The sequence below is a fragment of the Penicillium mononematosum genome (assembly GCF_028829835.1).
Source record: "Penicillium mononematosum strain IBT 11891 chromosome Unknown utg000002l:1.0-8112719.0:1.0-8118358.0, whole genome shotgun sequence".
Lineage (NCBI taxonomy): Eukaryota > Fungi > Ascomycota > Eurotiomycetes > Eurotiales > Aspergillaceae > Penicillium > Penicillium mononematosum.
The window spans coordinates 1,601,914-1,616,827 of NW_026643272.1; the positions used below are offsets into that span (position 1 = coordinate 1,601,914).

At 50.2% G+C, this 14,914-nt stretch overlaps 6 protein-coding genes across 6 annotated transcripts; 3 read left to right on the top strand and 3 right to left on the bottom strand.

Moving 5' to 3' along the window:
* Positions 1-452: 452 nt before the first annotated feature.
* On the top strand, positions 453-1,675 carry N7519_002354 (proteasome regulatory particle lid subunit RPN11; the record flags this gene model as incomplete). Its single annotated transcript, XM_057289132.1, has 4 exons — positions 453-521; positions 629-882; positions 940-1,475; positions 1,530-1,675. The coding sequence occupies 4 exons, from the start codon at positions 453-455 to the stop codon at positions 1,673-1,675; spliced, it is 1,005 nt and encodes a 334-aa protein (XP_057150334.1).
* A 261-nt stretch (positions 1,676-1,936) lies between these two features.
* On the bottom strand, positions 1,937-2,809 carry N7519_002355 (uncharacterized protein; the record flags this gene model as incomplete). The annotated part of the gene is made up of 1 exon (XM_057289133.1): positions 1,937-2,809. One exon carries the CDS (start codon positions 2,807-2,809, stop codon positions 1,937-1,939), a length of 873 nt encoding a protein of 290 aa, XP_057150335.1.
* A 444-nt stretch (positions 2,810-3,253) lies between these two features.
* N7519_002356 (protein translocase subunit TIM50) lies at positions 3,254-4,897 on the top strand (the record flags this gene model as incomplete). Its single annotated transcript, XM_057289134.1, has 3 exons — positions 3,254-3,493; positions 3,550-4,251; positions 4,307-4,897. 3 exons carry the CDS (start codon positions 3,254-3,256, stop codon positions 4,895-4,897), a joined length of 1,533 nt encoding a protein of 510 aa, XP_057150336.1.
* A 249-nt stretch (positions 4,898-5,146) lies between these two features.
* N7519_002357 (putative C6 transcription factor) lies at positions 5,147-7,443 on the bottom strand (the record flags this gene model as incomplete). Its single annotated transcript, XM_057289135.1, has 7 exons — positions 5,147-5,565; positions 5,619-5,754; positions 5,807-6,188; positions 6,241-6,316; positions 6,363-6,679; positions 6,739-7,004; positions 7,060-7,443. 7 exons carry the CDS (start codon positions 7,441-7,443, stop codon positions 5,147-5,149), a joined length of 1,980 nt encoding a protein of 659 aa, XP_057150337.1.
* A 561-nt stretch (positions 7,444-8,004) lies between these two features.
* Positions 8,005-10,722, top strand: N7519_002358 (F-box domain protein; the record flags this gene model as incomplete). Its single annotated transcript, XM_057289136.1, has 2 exons — positions 8,005-8,111; positions 8,136-10,722. The coding sequence occupies 2 exons, from the start codon at positions 8,005-8,007 to the stop codon at positions 10,720-10,722; spliced, it is 2,694 nt and encodes an 897-aa protein (XP_057150338.1).
* A 2,737-nt stretch (positions 10,723-13,459) lies between these two features.
* N7519_002359 (uncharacterized protein) lies at positions 13,460-14,800 on the bottom strand (the record flags this gene model as incomplete). Its single annotated transcript, XM_057289137.1, has 1 exon — positions 13,460-14,800. One exon carries the CDS (start codon positions 14,798-14,800, stop codon positions 13,460-13,462), a length of 1,341 nt encoding a protein of 446 aa, XP_057150339.1.
* Positions 14,801-14,914: the final 114 nt, after the last annotated feature.

Sequence of the window (14,914 nt, forward strand, 5' to 3'; positions counted from 1 at the left end):
AGTAGCGTGGCAGGCGCAATGCAGATATACTCCAGGAGGGTAAATAGGCAGCGATGGCACCTATTGTCACCAGATCGCGCAATGCGAATATCAGGTAGTGTAGTTAATCACAATAGCAAGCCAATGTCATTGTTCAGGCTATTGAAGAATAGATCGAGGAGAGAGAATCGCCCGCGAAGGAGCGGAAGCCAACCGAACCACACACCGCCTTCGTCAGGCAAAGCTCCCACGGCTTTGCTCATCATCACTTAACACGTCTTCGACAACCTTGTTATCTTCACGCTAATATCACGTCTGTCGGGGATCTTTGCTACCTTGTATCTTCCTTTGAACACTGTTTTGGCAATACCAAGCTACTAGAGACAAATCGATTTGCTCCGGAGCTTCCAAATAGCGATAGCTTCGCCCTCTCTACTCTCGTTTCATCAAGTCTTGTCAGATATCTTTTAACTATGGATCGCCTTAACCGGATGCTCCAGGCCGCTCAAGGCATGGGGATGGGAGGCGCTGCTCCTGGTGGTGTAAGTTGGATAAGACTCTAATCTCCTTGTTGGGAGGCATTAATGGCAACACCTTAGCCTAGCTTCACCATGTTTCTCTGCATTGACTAATGAGAGCCATTGTTTAGGATACCCCAAACCTGATCGATAACTCCGAAACTGTCCACATCTCTTCCTTGGCTCTACTGAAGATGCTACGACATGGCCGCGCGGGTGTCCCGATGGAGGTCATGGGCCTGATGCTGGGCGAGTTCGTTGATGAATACACAGTTCGGGTAGTGGACGTCTTTGCTATGCCGCAGAGTGGTACTGGTGTTAGTGTCGAGGCAGTGGACCCCGTGTTCCAAACTAGAATGATGGAAATGCTTCGGCAGACGGGACGGTAAGCCTATCAGCTCATATACAATAAAGGAATCCCCCATGCTGATAGTTTGTGCAGACCAGAAACCGTTGTTGGCTGGTACCACTCGCATCCCGGTTTCGGCTGCTGGCTCTCCTCGGTCGATATCAACACCCAGCAGTCCTTTGAGCAGCTCACACCGCGTGCGGTTGCCGTTGTCGTCGATCCTATTCAGTCAGTGAAGGGCAAGGTCGTCATTGACGCATTCCGTCTCATCCAGCCTCAGACCGTGGTCATGGGTCAGGAGCCCCGCCAAACTACATCAAACTTGGGTCACCTCAACAAGCCTTCGATTCAGGCTCTGATCCACGGTCTCAACCGCCACTATTACAGCATTGCGATTGATTACCGTAAGACGGGATTGGAAGAGAACATGTTGATGAACCTTCACAAGCATGTATGGACCGAGGCCTTGGAGATGAGCGACTTCCACGAGGAAGGTCAGCACAACGTGGAACGCATGAAGCAGCTTGTTCTCCTTGCAGAGGGCTACGAGAAGCGGATCAAGGAAGAGACGGAGCTGAACAAGGATCAGCTGAAGACGAGATATGTTGGCAAGCTTGATCCCAAGAAGCGTACGTTTTTCCTGGTGACAATAACCCTAGAACACATATACTGACGCTTTATAGACATCGAGGACGTAAGTCAACAATTGATCGAGGATAACATTGTTGCCGTCTCGCGGCAGATGATTGACAAGGAGGCTTCGGTGGCACGGCAATCATTCAAAGAAGACGCAAACGGTGCTGCCATGGAAGTTGATGAAGATCTCTAAAGAGCTAGAAAAGTGTGTCAACCAAACCACTTTAATTATTACCGATTGGTTGGGCTTTATGTTACCAAACCAAACCAACAGACGAATGAAATCTACTCAAACTTTGACATAACAATAATAAATCCATTGTCAACAAGAATGGCGTTTGGGCTATTGTTGGAAGTAAGTGCGTGTCTATAATTCTTTTCCATGTGATCTATGCGCCGCGCAATGTATATATAATCGTAACAATATGGACAATATCCACCGAACAATGGTCTATCATGACTCCAACTTGACTGTCTGAAGCGAGTTGCTCAAGGCTTCGACAACATCAGGGGAGTAGGCCCGCAGGCCATCAAAGGCAGCATCCACGTCATTAAGCTCATGTTTCTCGTGAGTGTCATCTTGAGTGTCGCTCCAGCCTCTATCAGGGCCCCAAAGGACCTTTTTCTGAGCATTCCGAGTTTCCTCAAGCAGGCGAGTCATCAAAGGTCCATTCTTCTCTACAGAGGGCCAGGCATCGAATTCGACCTGAACTAGACCCGGCAGCCGTTCCAAGATTTGATGTAACAATTTGCCACAGAAGTTGGTATAGTAATCCTTGGATATGCGAAAGCCCTCGAACACAGGGTGTGAAGGGTCACACTGTACAAACACTTTCAACGTGCGCACAAGCTCCATGTCGTGTAATCCCAATCCCTGGTTTACAACCCATGGCTTTGGGGGTGCAGTCCAACTTGATCCCACAATCAATTCAATCGTGGTGATCGAAGAGCGGTGGCGTCGAGGCAAAGCCCGAATCGTGGGCATGCGCAAGAAGTCCTGGACGGGGAACACACGGAATGTCTGGGTTGAATAGAAGTAGTGAGTGGCTTCGTCGTGGACCTGTCTCGAGACAAGGAACAGGGCGACGCGGTGCGAAGATGGTGCTAAAGGTTTGCTCTTCTTCGCCGAAGACCCAACGTTGCCACCAGTGCGCTTCAATGTACTCTTCCGAGTCGGCGTGAACAGGACATAATGATAAATATGTAGGCGGATCTCGGACGGTAGACGGAGGAAAGGGAATTGCTGTAAGATTTCAGGTTCTTCTGGTTCGGAGTCGACGTCGGAGAGTTGCTCCTCAAAATGGATCATTTTCTTTTTGAACCCCATGATTGCGAAGTATGCAGGTGAATTCTATGAGATACGAACGAGTCTAGATTTGGACAGGAAGATCATATTTCTGGTAGTCATGTAAAAAAGAGAGAGAAAAGAAAACTAAAAAGATTTGTGTCCCACGATCGGAGCGCAGCTTCACGGGAAAAACCTTTGCTGCGCTCTTGGTAGTGGGAATGAAGAATATCTTCGTTGGTCTCCCCAGCTAATACAACCCGACATGCAGAGAGAAAAGGCTTGATAGGTCAAATTAATGTCTGGGTGAACTTTCTGAAGAAGAAAAAGAAAAAAGGAGAAGACTCGATGGCCGAGGCGGTCGATATATAAACAAACTGCACGGATGGTCCGGCTACGGCGCCGTACCGAGTCGCGCCGACTTTTAACGGGAGACCTGAGGTTCATCCCATCATTCAGGTCATATTTGTTTCAACCAAATACACAATGCTTAGTCGTGCAGTCTTGCCTCTAACGAGGTCAAATGTCTTCGCATCTGCCGTTCGGGCATCAACCCTGTCGGTGCGGCCTTCGCCGTACACTGCTTACAAGCTTTCCCCGGGTATCCAGCTAAGGGCGAAGTCGAATAAATCGAAGTCGAATACTCCCAAAGCAGCTCCAAAAGAGTTCGCCGCAGAGCAACCCGAGTTTGATACAAAAGCCGAATCTACACAGCCTTCCGAACCTGTGAGATCTTCTTCACTTTTCACAGAAAGGAATCCCCTCTGACGTTGTCTTTCTAGGCCGAACAACCCCCGCAGAAGCCTCTCCCCGATCTGACACAAGGTATCCCATCGACGCTGGCCGCAGAATTGGAAGGGCGTATGAAGAAGGGACCATTGAACCTCACAGAAGACCCTACCCAGTCAGAAGAGTATGAGACGGAAGGCAGAGGAGGTGGTGACATCCCCAAGGGCGGATATGAGACATCTATCGACCGCCGCAAGGCCCGCATGGCCAATATAGTATACGCAGGCATGCTGTTTGCTGGTATTGCTGGTATGGTTTACCTGGGTCGTAACTGGGAAACCGAAGAGGAGGCGCAGCAACACCCTGAGACCCCATCTGGATGGAGTCCCGGTCTTTGGTACAACCGTATCAAGGCCCGCACCAGCGATCTTACCAGCTACTACAAGGACCCTGCGTTCCCCAAGCTGCTTCCGGATGAGGACGCCGAGATGCGTCAGCCATACACCCTGGTGCTCAGTCTTGAGGATCTCCTCGTTCACAGCGAGTGGACCCGTGAGCATGGATGGCGGGTTGCCAAGCGGCCTGGTGTCGACTACTTCCTCCGCTACCTGAACCAATACTACGAGCTCGTCCTGTTCACCAGTGTGCCCAGTATGATGGCCGACCAAGTCCTACGCAAACTCGACCCCTACCGTATCATTCGCTGGCCCTTGTTCCGCGAGGCGACCCGGTACAAGGATGGAGAGTACATCAAGGTATGTCGACTTCTTCTTTTCTTCCCTTAGTCATAGAATGCTAATTGTCTTGTAGGACTTGCAATATCTCAACCGTGACCTTTCCAAGGTTATTCTCATTGACACCAAGGAGGAGCACGCCCGCCACCAGCCCGAGAACGCCATTATTCTGGATAAGTGGACAGGTGATCCGAAGGATAAGACGCTGGTCGCCCTCATCCCCTTCCTGGAATACCTTGCTGGTATGGGTGTCGAAGATGTGCGTACCGTGCTGAAGTCGTTTGAAGGCACTCCCATTCCCGTCGAGTTTGCCAAGCGCGAGAAGGCGATGCGTGAGCGCTTCGAGAAGGACCTTGCCGAGGAGCAGAAGAAGAGGCCCTCGCGTGGTCTGGGCAACTTTGCTGCTGCACTTGGCTTGAAGTCTTCTTCCACCCTGAACGGTGAGCAGACACCCTCCGAGGGTCTGGCTCAGGGCAAGATGCTTTGGGATCAGATCCGCGAGCGTGGTCAAAAGAACTACGAGATGATCGAGTCAGAGATCCGTCTAAACGGCGAGAAGTGGCTTGCTGAGATGGCAGCTGAGGAGGAGAAAGCCCGCCAGGAACAGATGCAGAGCATGAAGGGTTCTTTCACTGGCATGTTTGGTGGTGGCTCCAAGGAACAGTAACCGACGCGAGCCAATTACTTTTCTTGTGTGTCTAGCAGATAGATCATCAGGGGTTCGTTCTGGGCATTAATGAACGAGTGTAAAATAGGGTTTGGGGTTTGTTAGTTTTATTGTACAAAATTTTAGTCAGAAATTTTAATATGAGAAAGACTGAGATTGAACTGATATCAAGGTCGTTGGGCTTTGGATCCCAGGGTATATATATTGTTGAAATAAGTAATTAAGAGTATATGTTCAATCATCTTCTGATCATGTCAGGTTCACATCTTGGAAGACGGAGACATCCCATATTCCTGTCATGTCAAAGGGGAAACCGTCCATCGTTCCAAAAGTATTAGATATCGACATCATGTCGTCAACGATGTCGTTGTTTGTTTGTGTCTCTGGCAGCGATATTGCGGCCGGGTTGACCAACCCACTGTCTGCCATCGTGGTTGTGAATGCCTGGTCCATTGTGGCACCGGTCCCGGGAAGCCGGTGCATAATGCGTTCGCAGTGGTCCAGACACATGTCTGCTACATCCCAGTCTTCTTCTTCCCGCACACGACGCAAGACTGAGCGCAGGGTTTCGACGTTGGAAAGACAAGACCGTGCAACATCGCTGTCGGTAGTCTCGAATGCACAACGAACCAGCAATGTCGCCGTTGACGTGAGATGAAAGGCGCTATCTGTCAAGAACATTAGGAAACAAGGAATGACCAGAGATGATGCTTCAACTTACAGGGTAGCCAAAACTCTGTGAAATTATCCTTTCGCAAAGACGTGATGAATCCAACAATCTCCTCTGCTGACCTTCTACATTCTGTTTGGAAATAGCGACGTGCTTCGGTGTTTTCCGTTTCGGAGTTGTTGACTTCCTGCAAGGTTGTTAGAGATCACTCCTTTCGATTTCTCTCCTCTCCGGCTCACATTTAGTTCAACTCGGCTGACAAGCATTTTGACAGCTAGGAAAGCTAGTTGCAAACTGCTTGCTCCATAGATCCGCTCCCCGGAGTGGACTGTAGGCCCTCTCAACCAATCTGGTAAGGAATCTTCCCATATATCTAGGTCTGTTCGTATTTGTCTGAGCTTCTTGGATGTCTCGCGTGCGGGTTTGTGTTGCAACCCATAGACCAGTGGTAACAGCTCGCCCAAAGTCTCAGTCAACCGGCATAGGTAGATATGGCAGTGTGCTGCTCTCACACGTTCTGTAGTGCGGAGGTTTGATGGGACCAATACGTCCACGGTGGGTAGAGGCACGTCGTATTGATTTTTGGAAATCTGAGGTGGAACACCATGACCAAAGCTTCCCCTATTTATTGTCAGGTCTGTTGCAAGCCACAAGAAAAGCAGGTCAATCTTACCAACGATCGTGAATTACAACTCCCCACCACAAACGAATCCGCTGGTTTTTTTTCTGCTTGTGAGAGCTTCCAATTGCTAGGATCACGGTTCAGACCAAGGCAATTTGCCAAAGATAACATACGGCCACAGCTGACGGCGTTCCCTGTCATGGAGAAAATGGGCCGTCCAGTCAGGTCGATAAGCGCAGCGCTGATTGTGTCTAATCCGGGGGCTGAGAATTCCTCATGCAACGCTGCGACGGTCATGTTGATCGCATATCGAACGTCGGGTTTCGGGTGGCACGCAAGCTTTTGTGTGTGTTTCCAATATACGAGGGACATGGAATAGACTTGACACACCAGTGCAGCTGGTGGGTCGTGCAAGTCATCGGCCATGTATGATTCCCAAAACGATTCGCCGTCGAAGATCGGAAAAGAAACGTTAAAGCGATCAATGAAACTAGAGTGGAAGATATTAGCAGGGTAGAAAATGGGAGGAAAAGTCAATGCTCAACGTACAGTCTCACTAGGTCGTGCTTAAACGGCCCAAGTATTTGTTCGAGGATCTCCTTCTGATTCTCACCAGGAGGCGTTCCTCTCCGCATACCTTTCCTTCGCCGCGAGATTGTGGTGTAAAGGACTGGTTTCCGCGGATCACTAGAGTAGATATTGTACGGGTGACTCTTGGGCTCTTCCGATTGACTCATCCGCTCTGGAGGCATGTGTTTTTCAATGACTTGGGCATCTTCAGCGACCATAGGGCCAACAATGAGAACCGACTCGTTCTGGGGATCGTCCATATCTTTCCGCCGGGAATCACTTCCTCGACGACCACCTGACGAAGTCGTTCCATGGGGGGCTGGGACCATTGGCCGGCTGCCGGGGCGGCATATTCTGGCTCAGGTGGGCGAGTCCATCGTCACTGCGCTTACGCTTCTGCCCCGGCACGGGCTCCATCGCTGGCGGCCCTGCCCAGGATTTTGAGTCCGGGGCACTCAAGACCGAAGTATCCGCGTTGGCCTCCTCTTGATAGTGACAGTCGGCACCTTGCACGCGACATAGAAGACATGATTGACCGGGGATATCAACGGTACATCGAGACTTGCGCTTGCGACACAAGTCACAGGCGCGGACCTTGTGGGAACGGTAGGGTCGGGCGCCGGCATTGAATCCGGGAGATGGGAGTTTGGAGGAGGAATTGACTTGGACTGGTGCAGGCGACATGATGCATGCCCAAGTGTGAAGTTATGCGGATGAGGTAATACGGGGAAAGCGAAAGATGGTAATTTGGAGATTTTGTCGGGGTGCTTTCGGAGTCGGCCGATTAGCGGTTGGACAGAGTGAGGGGTATGAGCACGCGGGCTGCAAAATGGGGAGAAGAAGGCGAGAACAAAATTGGGAGCTCTCAATGTCTAAGGAACTAGATTCGGGATGAGTCAAGGCTAGATGCACATCATCTCGTACAGTCTCCCCAGATATCAGAATCCGGCAATCTCATTTTCTTATCAAAAAATTGAACTGCGGGCATCCATGGATGGATCCGTGTGGGGAATGCTGACTCACCCCACGTGAAGCTGACATAATAGCTTTCGGCCTCAGGCTCTTTCTATTTTTATCTTTGGACTTGGCGTCGACAATGCAGGCGATCGGCATGGGTTGATTCATTGACGTTGGTGTCCCGCATTGCCTCATGGGGCGAGAAACTGCACAGCCACAAGTTCATATTTCTCTCAACAATGCCCGCGGCGTGCCTGATCCGTTGTATGTAGGTACAAAGCGGTGATCATGGAGGATACCTCCCCCACCGAGGACACTTTTGTCCATCAGGGCTCTTCTGCCTCGCCCAGCCTAAAGACGTGTTTTGATCGGCTACCACTTAATGTGATTGAGCTGTAAGTTAATATCTCACCGGGTAGTCGCAACCTTGTGTTCGTCCGACATGTGGCCTTACGGTCAGTCATTGACTGCAATTCTTACCGAGTCAATAGCATCCTATATGCTTCAGATGCCAATACATTTGCATCCCTATCTCTACTAAACCGACGGTGGAAGCATGCATCCGATTCCGAGGCATTATATGCCTATCAATTGTCACGCTGTTCATCATTTTCCTGGGCTCGCGGGGTCATTCCTGAGACCGAAAGCCTCACTAAACTCAAGCGCCAATTTGTTAAGGAGGTCAGGCAGAATGCTTTCGATGCATTCTTACGGCCCCGGCAAACTCTCGTGCGACTAATTTCAAGTTCTATGAGCTCGTCGACGGCGTTCCCACAGGGTGAGGTTTTTCGATTCTCATTTTCTGGAAATGGTCAAACGGTTCTCTGCATCACCTCTTCTCGCATTGTTGTACTAGACGTGGCCACTGACCCAGTCGCCGTCAAGCATGAGCTTATGACTCGAAGGCGGCCACTGGGAGCCACACTCCGTGATGATGGCTCGCTCATTGCTGTTTTGTCTTCCACGCATAGAGTTCATATCTACCAGCTCTCTGACGATGAAGCCAAGCACATCCAAGTTATCACGCTGAATGATGCTCCAAGGGATATCAAATTCTCTCCAGCAGGTAGTGTGTTAGCTTTAGCCTTCGAGGATAGTATTGAGGTATACGCTGTTGGTCAAGAGGCGTTGCCAACCGACCGCCGGGCGGTGCGTTGTCCCCGCGTTGATGCACTTTCATTTTCACCTGATGGAGCGATGCTTCTCGGCTTCGCAGCTGAAAGTATCGTCACCATCACCCCTCCTTTCTATACTGAGACCGGAACGGACGCCTCGCCCGAAGAACTCGAGATGCGAATGTGGACAACCCAAATTCTCTTTCCTGAAACAATTGATTGCCATATAACTCACGGCTCTCTTATTGCTGGTCACGAGGAAGCCGAAGATCTCTGGGTAATGGGATATGATCAACAATTGGGGGCGTTCCGGGCGCTTCAATTAAACAAGAATGCGGGAATCGTTTATTTTGCCAGTCCATTCCTCACAGATGAATCTCGGGAGATGCGGCCAAGCATGAGACCCGCCACGGATGATGCGGCAGAACTTTCTGCTTTAGGGTTCCAGGATTCAGAATTGTGGATATATGGGATGCCTGGCTTGGGTGCTAGTGAAATCACTGGTACCGAGATTGGTGGTGGTCATCATTATGGAGGTTGCGCGCCACGCGACAATCTAGCACAGCTTCAGAAAATCGTTCAACAACCTAAGATCTTGATCCGGGGACGGCGGGTGAGTGACATGCACGGAATCACATCCGCTCACTGGGTGCGTTCAGACTCGAAACTCCGTCGGAGACTCGTCGCGGTAGCGCCTGGTGGTGTGCGTTCACAGAACTTCGGCGGAGAAGATATCCCAGTCGACGGTGGTCGCATCCTCCTCCTTGATTTTGAGCGCTCCACCATGGACGGTGAAACGATTGTGCTTGATATCGAAGTCGGAGAAACGGCACCCAAGATCCTCATGGAGCCGGACTCCTCTTTGGCCACGGAAGTTGAGCTTGAAAGAAGGCGAACACGACTACACCGCGGCGATACTGCTACAAATTTCGCGGGCCTTAGTCATTCAGCAACTACTAGAGAATCCCGAACTCTGCCACTTCACCTCCGCCGCAACAGTCTTGCAGTTCCTACCTCTCCCAGCGAGACTACTCGAGGCGAGATAATCGACCTTCCATATGACAATACTCAGCCTCGTTCCAGTGAAGTTCTCCATCGAGCTGCCACTGCGGCTGCATCAACCCGTGGGCGATACGACCCTCGGTATCGCAGTTCCCACAACCCTCGGCATATTCCCCATGAGAGTGACGCCGATGCTTGGGTGCCACCACCTCCTCCTTATAAACGCGAGACAGTGGACCCATTGCCAGAACATCTACAGCGACTGCTTCTCCCGCCAGTCGATGCCGCCAATTCTTCCCTCCCCCTTGGAAGAGAAGAAACCGTTCCTGCTGCGCAGCAAGCAGCCCGTCCACGCCCACAATCTGTCAATTTACAGAGACTAGGCAATATAACTAGCGCCAGGTGGGGAAGTTCCATTGGCAGAGACTTTAACCCAGATCAATTGGTACCCCAAGATTCGTTCACAAACGGCCTCTCACCAGAACAGCCTCGATCTGCTTCGCGTCCACCTACGGCGATCCAACCCACCACACCTACGTTTGCTGTATATCCAGCCCAACTACAACCACAAGAAAACACCATGCCACTTCCATATTTGGGGGCGTCGGCACTAGGTGATGCACTTGGCGATGCCTACTTCCCATACTCTGTGTCATCGCCAAACCTTCTCCACATCCCACAGCCATATCAAGAGGGACAGGGCACTGCAGCAGATGATGAGCATGAGATACCTCAGAGGCAGCGGTCTTTTCAGAGGCGAGTTTCAACAGAACCCAGTAGCTTACCACCACCAACGAACGAGGAATGGCGCCGACGGATTCAGGATTGGAACGATAACACTATTAAGGAGCGGAGTCGTAAGCGAAGGGGGAAGTGCCAGGTTATGTAGCCTCTTCTATCATATTTCCAGTTCTTCATCTATGATAACTGTCAAATTATTAAACAAACTTTTGTTCCCATAGGAGGTTGCAGTCCTGATAAATCGTGTAGTTAGTATCCTATTGTTCAGCCGAGCGCATCCGGACTTTGCGGCATAGAGATATTGGCGATGATTCTACAGCGAGACCTTGGGAACGATGATGGATTATGTGCTGACCGATTTTTATAATGGGCAGTTTCCAGACAATTCATATGTTGGAAAGAATTACTATTTCCCGGCGTTGGCCCTCTTGCCACTCAAAATTGTCGTAGTAGTAGGCTTGTCACTCTCCTCTATACACCGAGGGCATCCAAAGGGAAATCGTGCTGAGTTGATCAGTTGCCAGCTCCCGACTGCATGTTTATTTTACATTTCGAGTCTTATCATTGGAGCACAGCTCCTCTTGAACAGGTCCCTTTACAAGAGCAACCTTCAATCACAACAATACAATATTATTGAATTGACCGGTGAAGCAAGACAGTCAAAGATCAACAAAAAGAAGACTATGCTTTGTGGGGTATCATGATAACAACAAAAAAAAAGACCCGGCCAGTTTCAATGGATGCTGGATCTGTACAAACAAAACACAAGGAACCCACACAACGCACAACGCCTGACGCCTGAATCGTGGCATGCATGTCCATCCCAATTTTAATATCCCTTTGTACCATGTCCCATAAATCATATCCCATCATGGTTTGTAGAGTCCATGCACCAAATCCAGAGTTTAGCCGGTTGAATAAAGGAAACGCTGGAGGACAATGAAGTAATGGAAGGAGTCACGGGTCCTGGGAAAGCCCTAACTGTCAGTAAATTGAAAAACAGAAATAGAGAGCGACCAGGACATACCACAAATCCCAGCTGCCTTGCAAGGTTGGAAAAAGAAAATACTCGGTTTTGATTTTGTTTGTTCCTCATCAAGAGCTTTTCAATTTTTTTGGGTACCCGAGTCGGATAAAGGTGGAAAGTGGTAACGAGGAATGTCACGGAGACGACACCCATTGTTTTCAAGGGGCTCATCCAACACAAAGTCTTAGTCAAAGTCTTGTGGAGAGAGGAAAAGGGAGCTGCAAGGCAGGTCTGATAAGCATATTGGCAAGCAGTTTTGTAATTTGGAACTTGCCCCGAAATTGCACAGAGCACAAAAGCATTGATAATAGTTCATCCTCCAGGGTGTAGCGTGCGACAACCTTTGGGAGGAAAATCAGATGATTGAATTGGAATTGATTTGATGATAGACTCTTGATTCTTGAATTGGAGTGGAAGCATGATCAAAGTCGAAGGCCCGATTGATGGTCATGGGGCTCTTGATCCAGCAAAGGCTTGTCTCACAGCCCAACGGAGAGCAACTTAATCTGAGTTGACCAGCAGATGTGTGATAATGATAAATTGAGGCAGAATTGTTTTCTTTCTCTCAATACTCGTCCAACTGAAGCCGTCCCGTAAGCTCAGTGGAAGTCTTTCTTTCTTTCTTTCTTTTTTTGAATGCGGTTGGTCGAATTTGGATGCTTGAAAGAGGATGGGATGCTTGAGATCGTTCGACGCTGTGTTCTTTCTTTTGCCTTCCCTTTTTTTTTTGCCTTGCAAGTAAGGCCTGTTGAGGTGATCGATGCAAAAGATGGTGAATGGTGTCCATGCACAAGCAGGGTTGATTAACGTCCCGCAAGCCACCATCGAGATGATGATGTGCCGAGCTTGCTGATGTAAAAGGTAGTAGATACCGATGGAGATAATGTGGAGTTTTGTCCAGTCGGCTCCCCCCCCAGAGGCCGTTTGGAAAAACTGACGCTGTTCCCATGTCGGTTGAATGATTGGTGCAATGAATGACCGTGGGTTCATGTGGTTGGAATATAGAACAGGCAGGTTTAGTGGTTGTCGTCCTGCAAAAGGATAGTCGAAGGAATGTACTCAGGCAGGACCTCGTCACCAAGATGCTGCCCTGAGAAATGCAGTACGTGGAATAGCGTTCACAGATCGTCGACGTGACCCCAGCAGGATTGAATTGAAGAATGAGAAAGAGAATCAAGGTGTGTCTCTAATTCGAGCTTCTCCCCAAGTCATCATGAACAGCGAGATGGCGCGACAGTCCGTTTGATTGTCGATGCAGACGAGGGCGGAAGACCTTGGCGAGAAGATTATAGAACCGAAGTGGGCGAGATTGTCGTGGCCGTGGTCGAGGGCCGAAGAACCGAAATCAGATGGCAAATCTCAAGCCCAGACAACAAAAACTCAAAGCAAAAGCAAAAACAAAGCGACATGAAATAGGACTGTCGCAAGAGAGATCTCACCTCAAGTGAAGGTGAGAGAAAAGTGAGAGAAAAGTGAGAGAAAAGTGAGAGAAAAGTGAGAGAAAAGTGAGAGAAAAGTGAGAGAAATGTGAGAGAAAAGTGAGAGCATATCTCTCTTTGCTGGGTTTTCTCAATTCTCTCTCGCTCTCTTTTCTGGTTTTTGCTTTTTCTGGGGGTTTTTTCTTTTCTTTTTTTTTTCCTGGTGCATATTGGCCAGTCAACTCAATCTCCAACCCAACCACATACGAAAAGCTTCTGAGGACGCTTGACGCGGCCCCAGCACACCATGTACCAGCAGACAAAAGCGCTGCAGGACAGCCGAGAAGGACCTAAACAACCCTCCGAAGAGAGGAGTTCCTTCAAGGTGTCCCCCTCAGACACTTTTGTTGCTGGTACATGTCCCACCTCCACCGAAGCATCTAAGCATGACGCTGTCGACGGCGGCGGCGGCGATGGGCATTGTGAGGAGCACCGTCATCAAGCGAAGTCGTACCACAGTCCGTAGGAGGATCAATGTTCGCATTCGCGAACAAGGGAGTTGGAGAGGGAGGACCACTCTGCGAATCATCCTGCTCCGCCAAGCGACCAGGGACGAAGACCGGAGCCAAAGCCGACAAAGGCGTCGAGCTCGAAGACATCGCAAGAGAAGCACGGGAAGCGTAAGAGGCTAAAACATTGGAATGTTGAAGTTCCTTCTTTTCCTGTCGTGCTTTCTTTGCATCGCGACGTCTCTTTGCTTGCGACGGATGGTTTCTTCGGCTGAAGTACGCCGGGGTGGAATCAGGACGCTCATCTTCCGCACCGTTGCCAATCGGACTCTCAGCCGGAGCCAGAGAATCGTCAGGGCCGGAGGCGTAGAGATCAATCGAGTTCCAAGGATGCCGCGAGACCAAGTTCGCGTGAGCGTCATCCGTAGTGTTAACCGGGTTGGTGGTATTGCACGCCGATACTGGGTCCGATGACTGCTCATCTCCCAGGTCTTCGGTGATCCGGTGGACCCAGATACCTCTGAACTGAGAGAGAACCGACACGTGAGACACAGATTCGGGACAATTGTCGGCAGCCTTGACCCAAGAAAGAATTTCCTCATCCGTTTCCGTTGGACCCGCGATCAGACGATCCATCTCCTCGTCGAACGAAGATGAATCCTCCTCGGCCACAAATTGCACACGTGCAATCTGGGGTTGGCCCTCGAGAACCTTCAGAATCCACTCAATCAAGGTATCAAGACCGGAGTACAATTGCCGTTGGTAAGCAATCAAGCCCCAGGGGACTTGGACGAAACACCAAACGCCGATGAACAACAACGTGGCGAAGAAGCCTTGCTCGGGCTTGGATCGAAGCCGGTGGATGTCGACAAATTCCTCGGGAACAGAAGATGTCACTCCGTCACTTGACCAAGACGAGACCGGGATGGGTACCAGGAACGGGGTTAGAAACCAGGGCGGCATCTCATCGGCCAGACCAGGCCGGACGATGACATCCGTACCAAGGCTAAAAACCGTATCCGTCGAGTTTGCATACCCATGGCCAACGTGAGGAGGCGACTCCCATACAGGATGCTCGCCCTGGGAGGCATGACCGCGCTTGGAGGCGGCAGCGTTCACCAGGTCACAGAAGGCCCAAGACTCCATCGTCAGCTGGAAAGTACCAGACAGACGCCGCATGAACGACTGCTCCGGAGCAGTGAAACCCGGGATGGGGAACCACTGACTCCAGAGAGTCATGCCCAGGAAGATTCCCAAGAAGGGGATCAACATGTTGATTTTTTTTTTTTCTGCAGAGGTAAGAGACAAAGGCATTAGCATGTATGTCAGCACGAGTCAATAGGGAGGGGACTGGGATAGAAGGGGTATGGGGCAGAAGGAGTATGG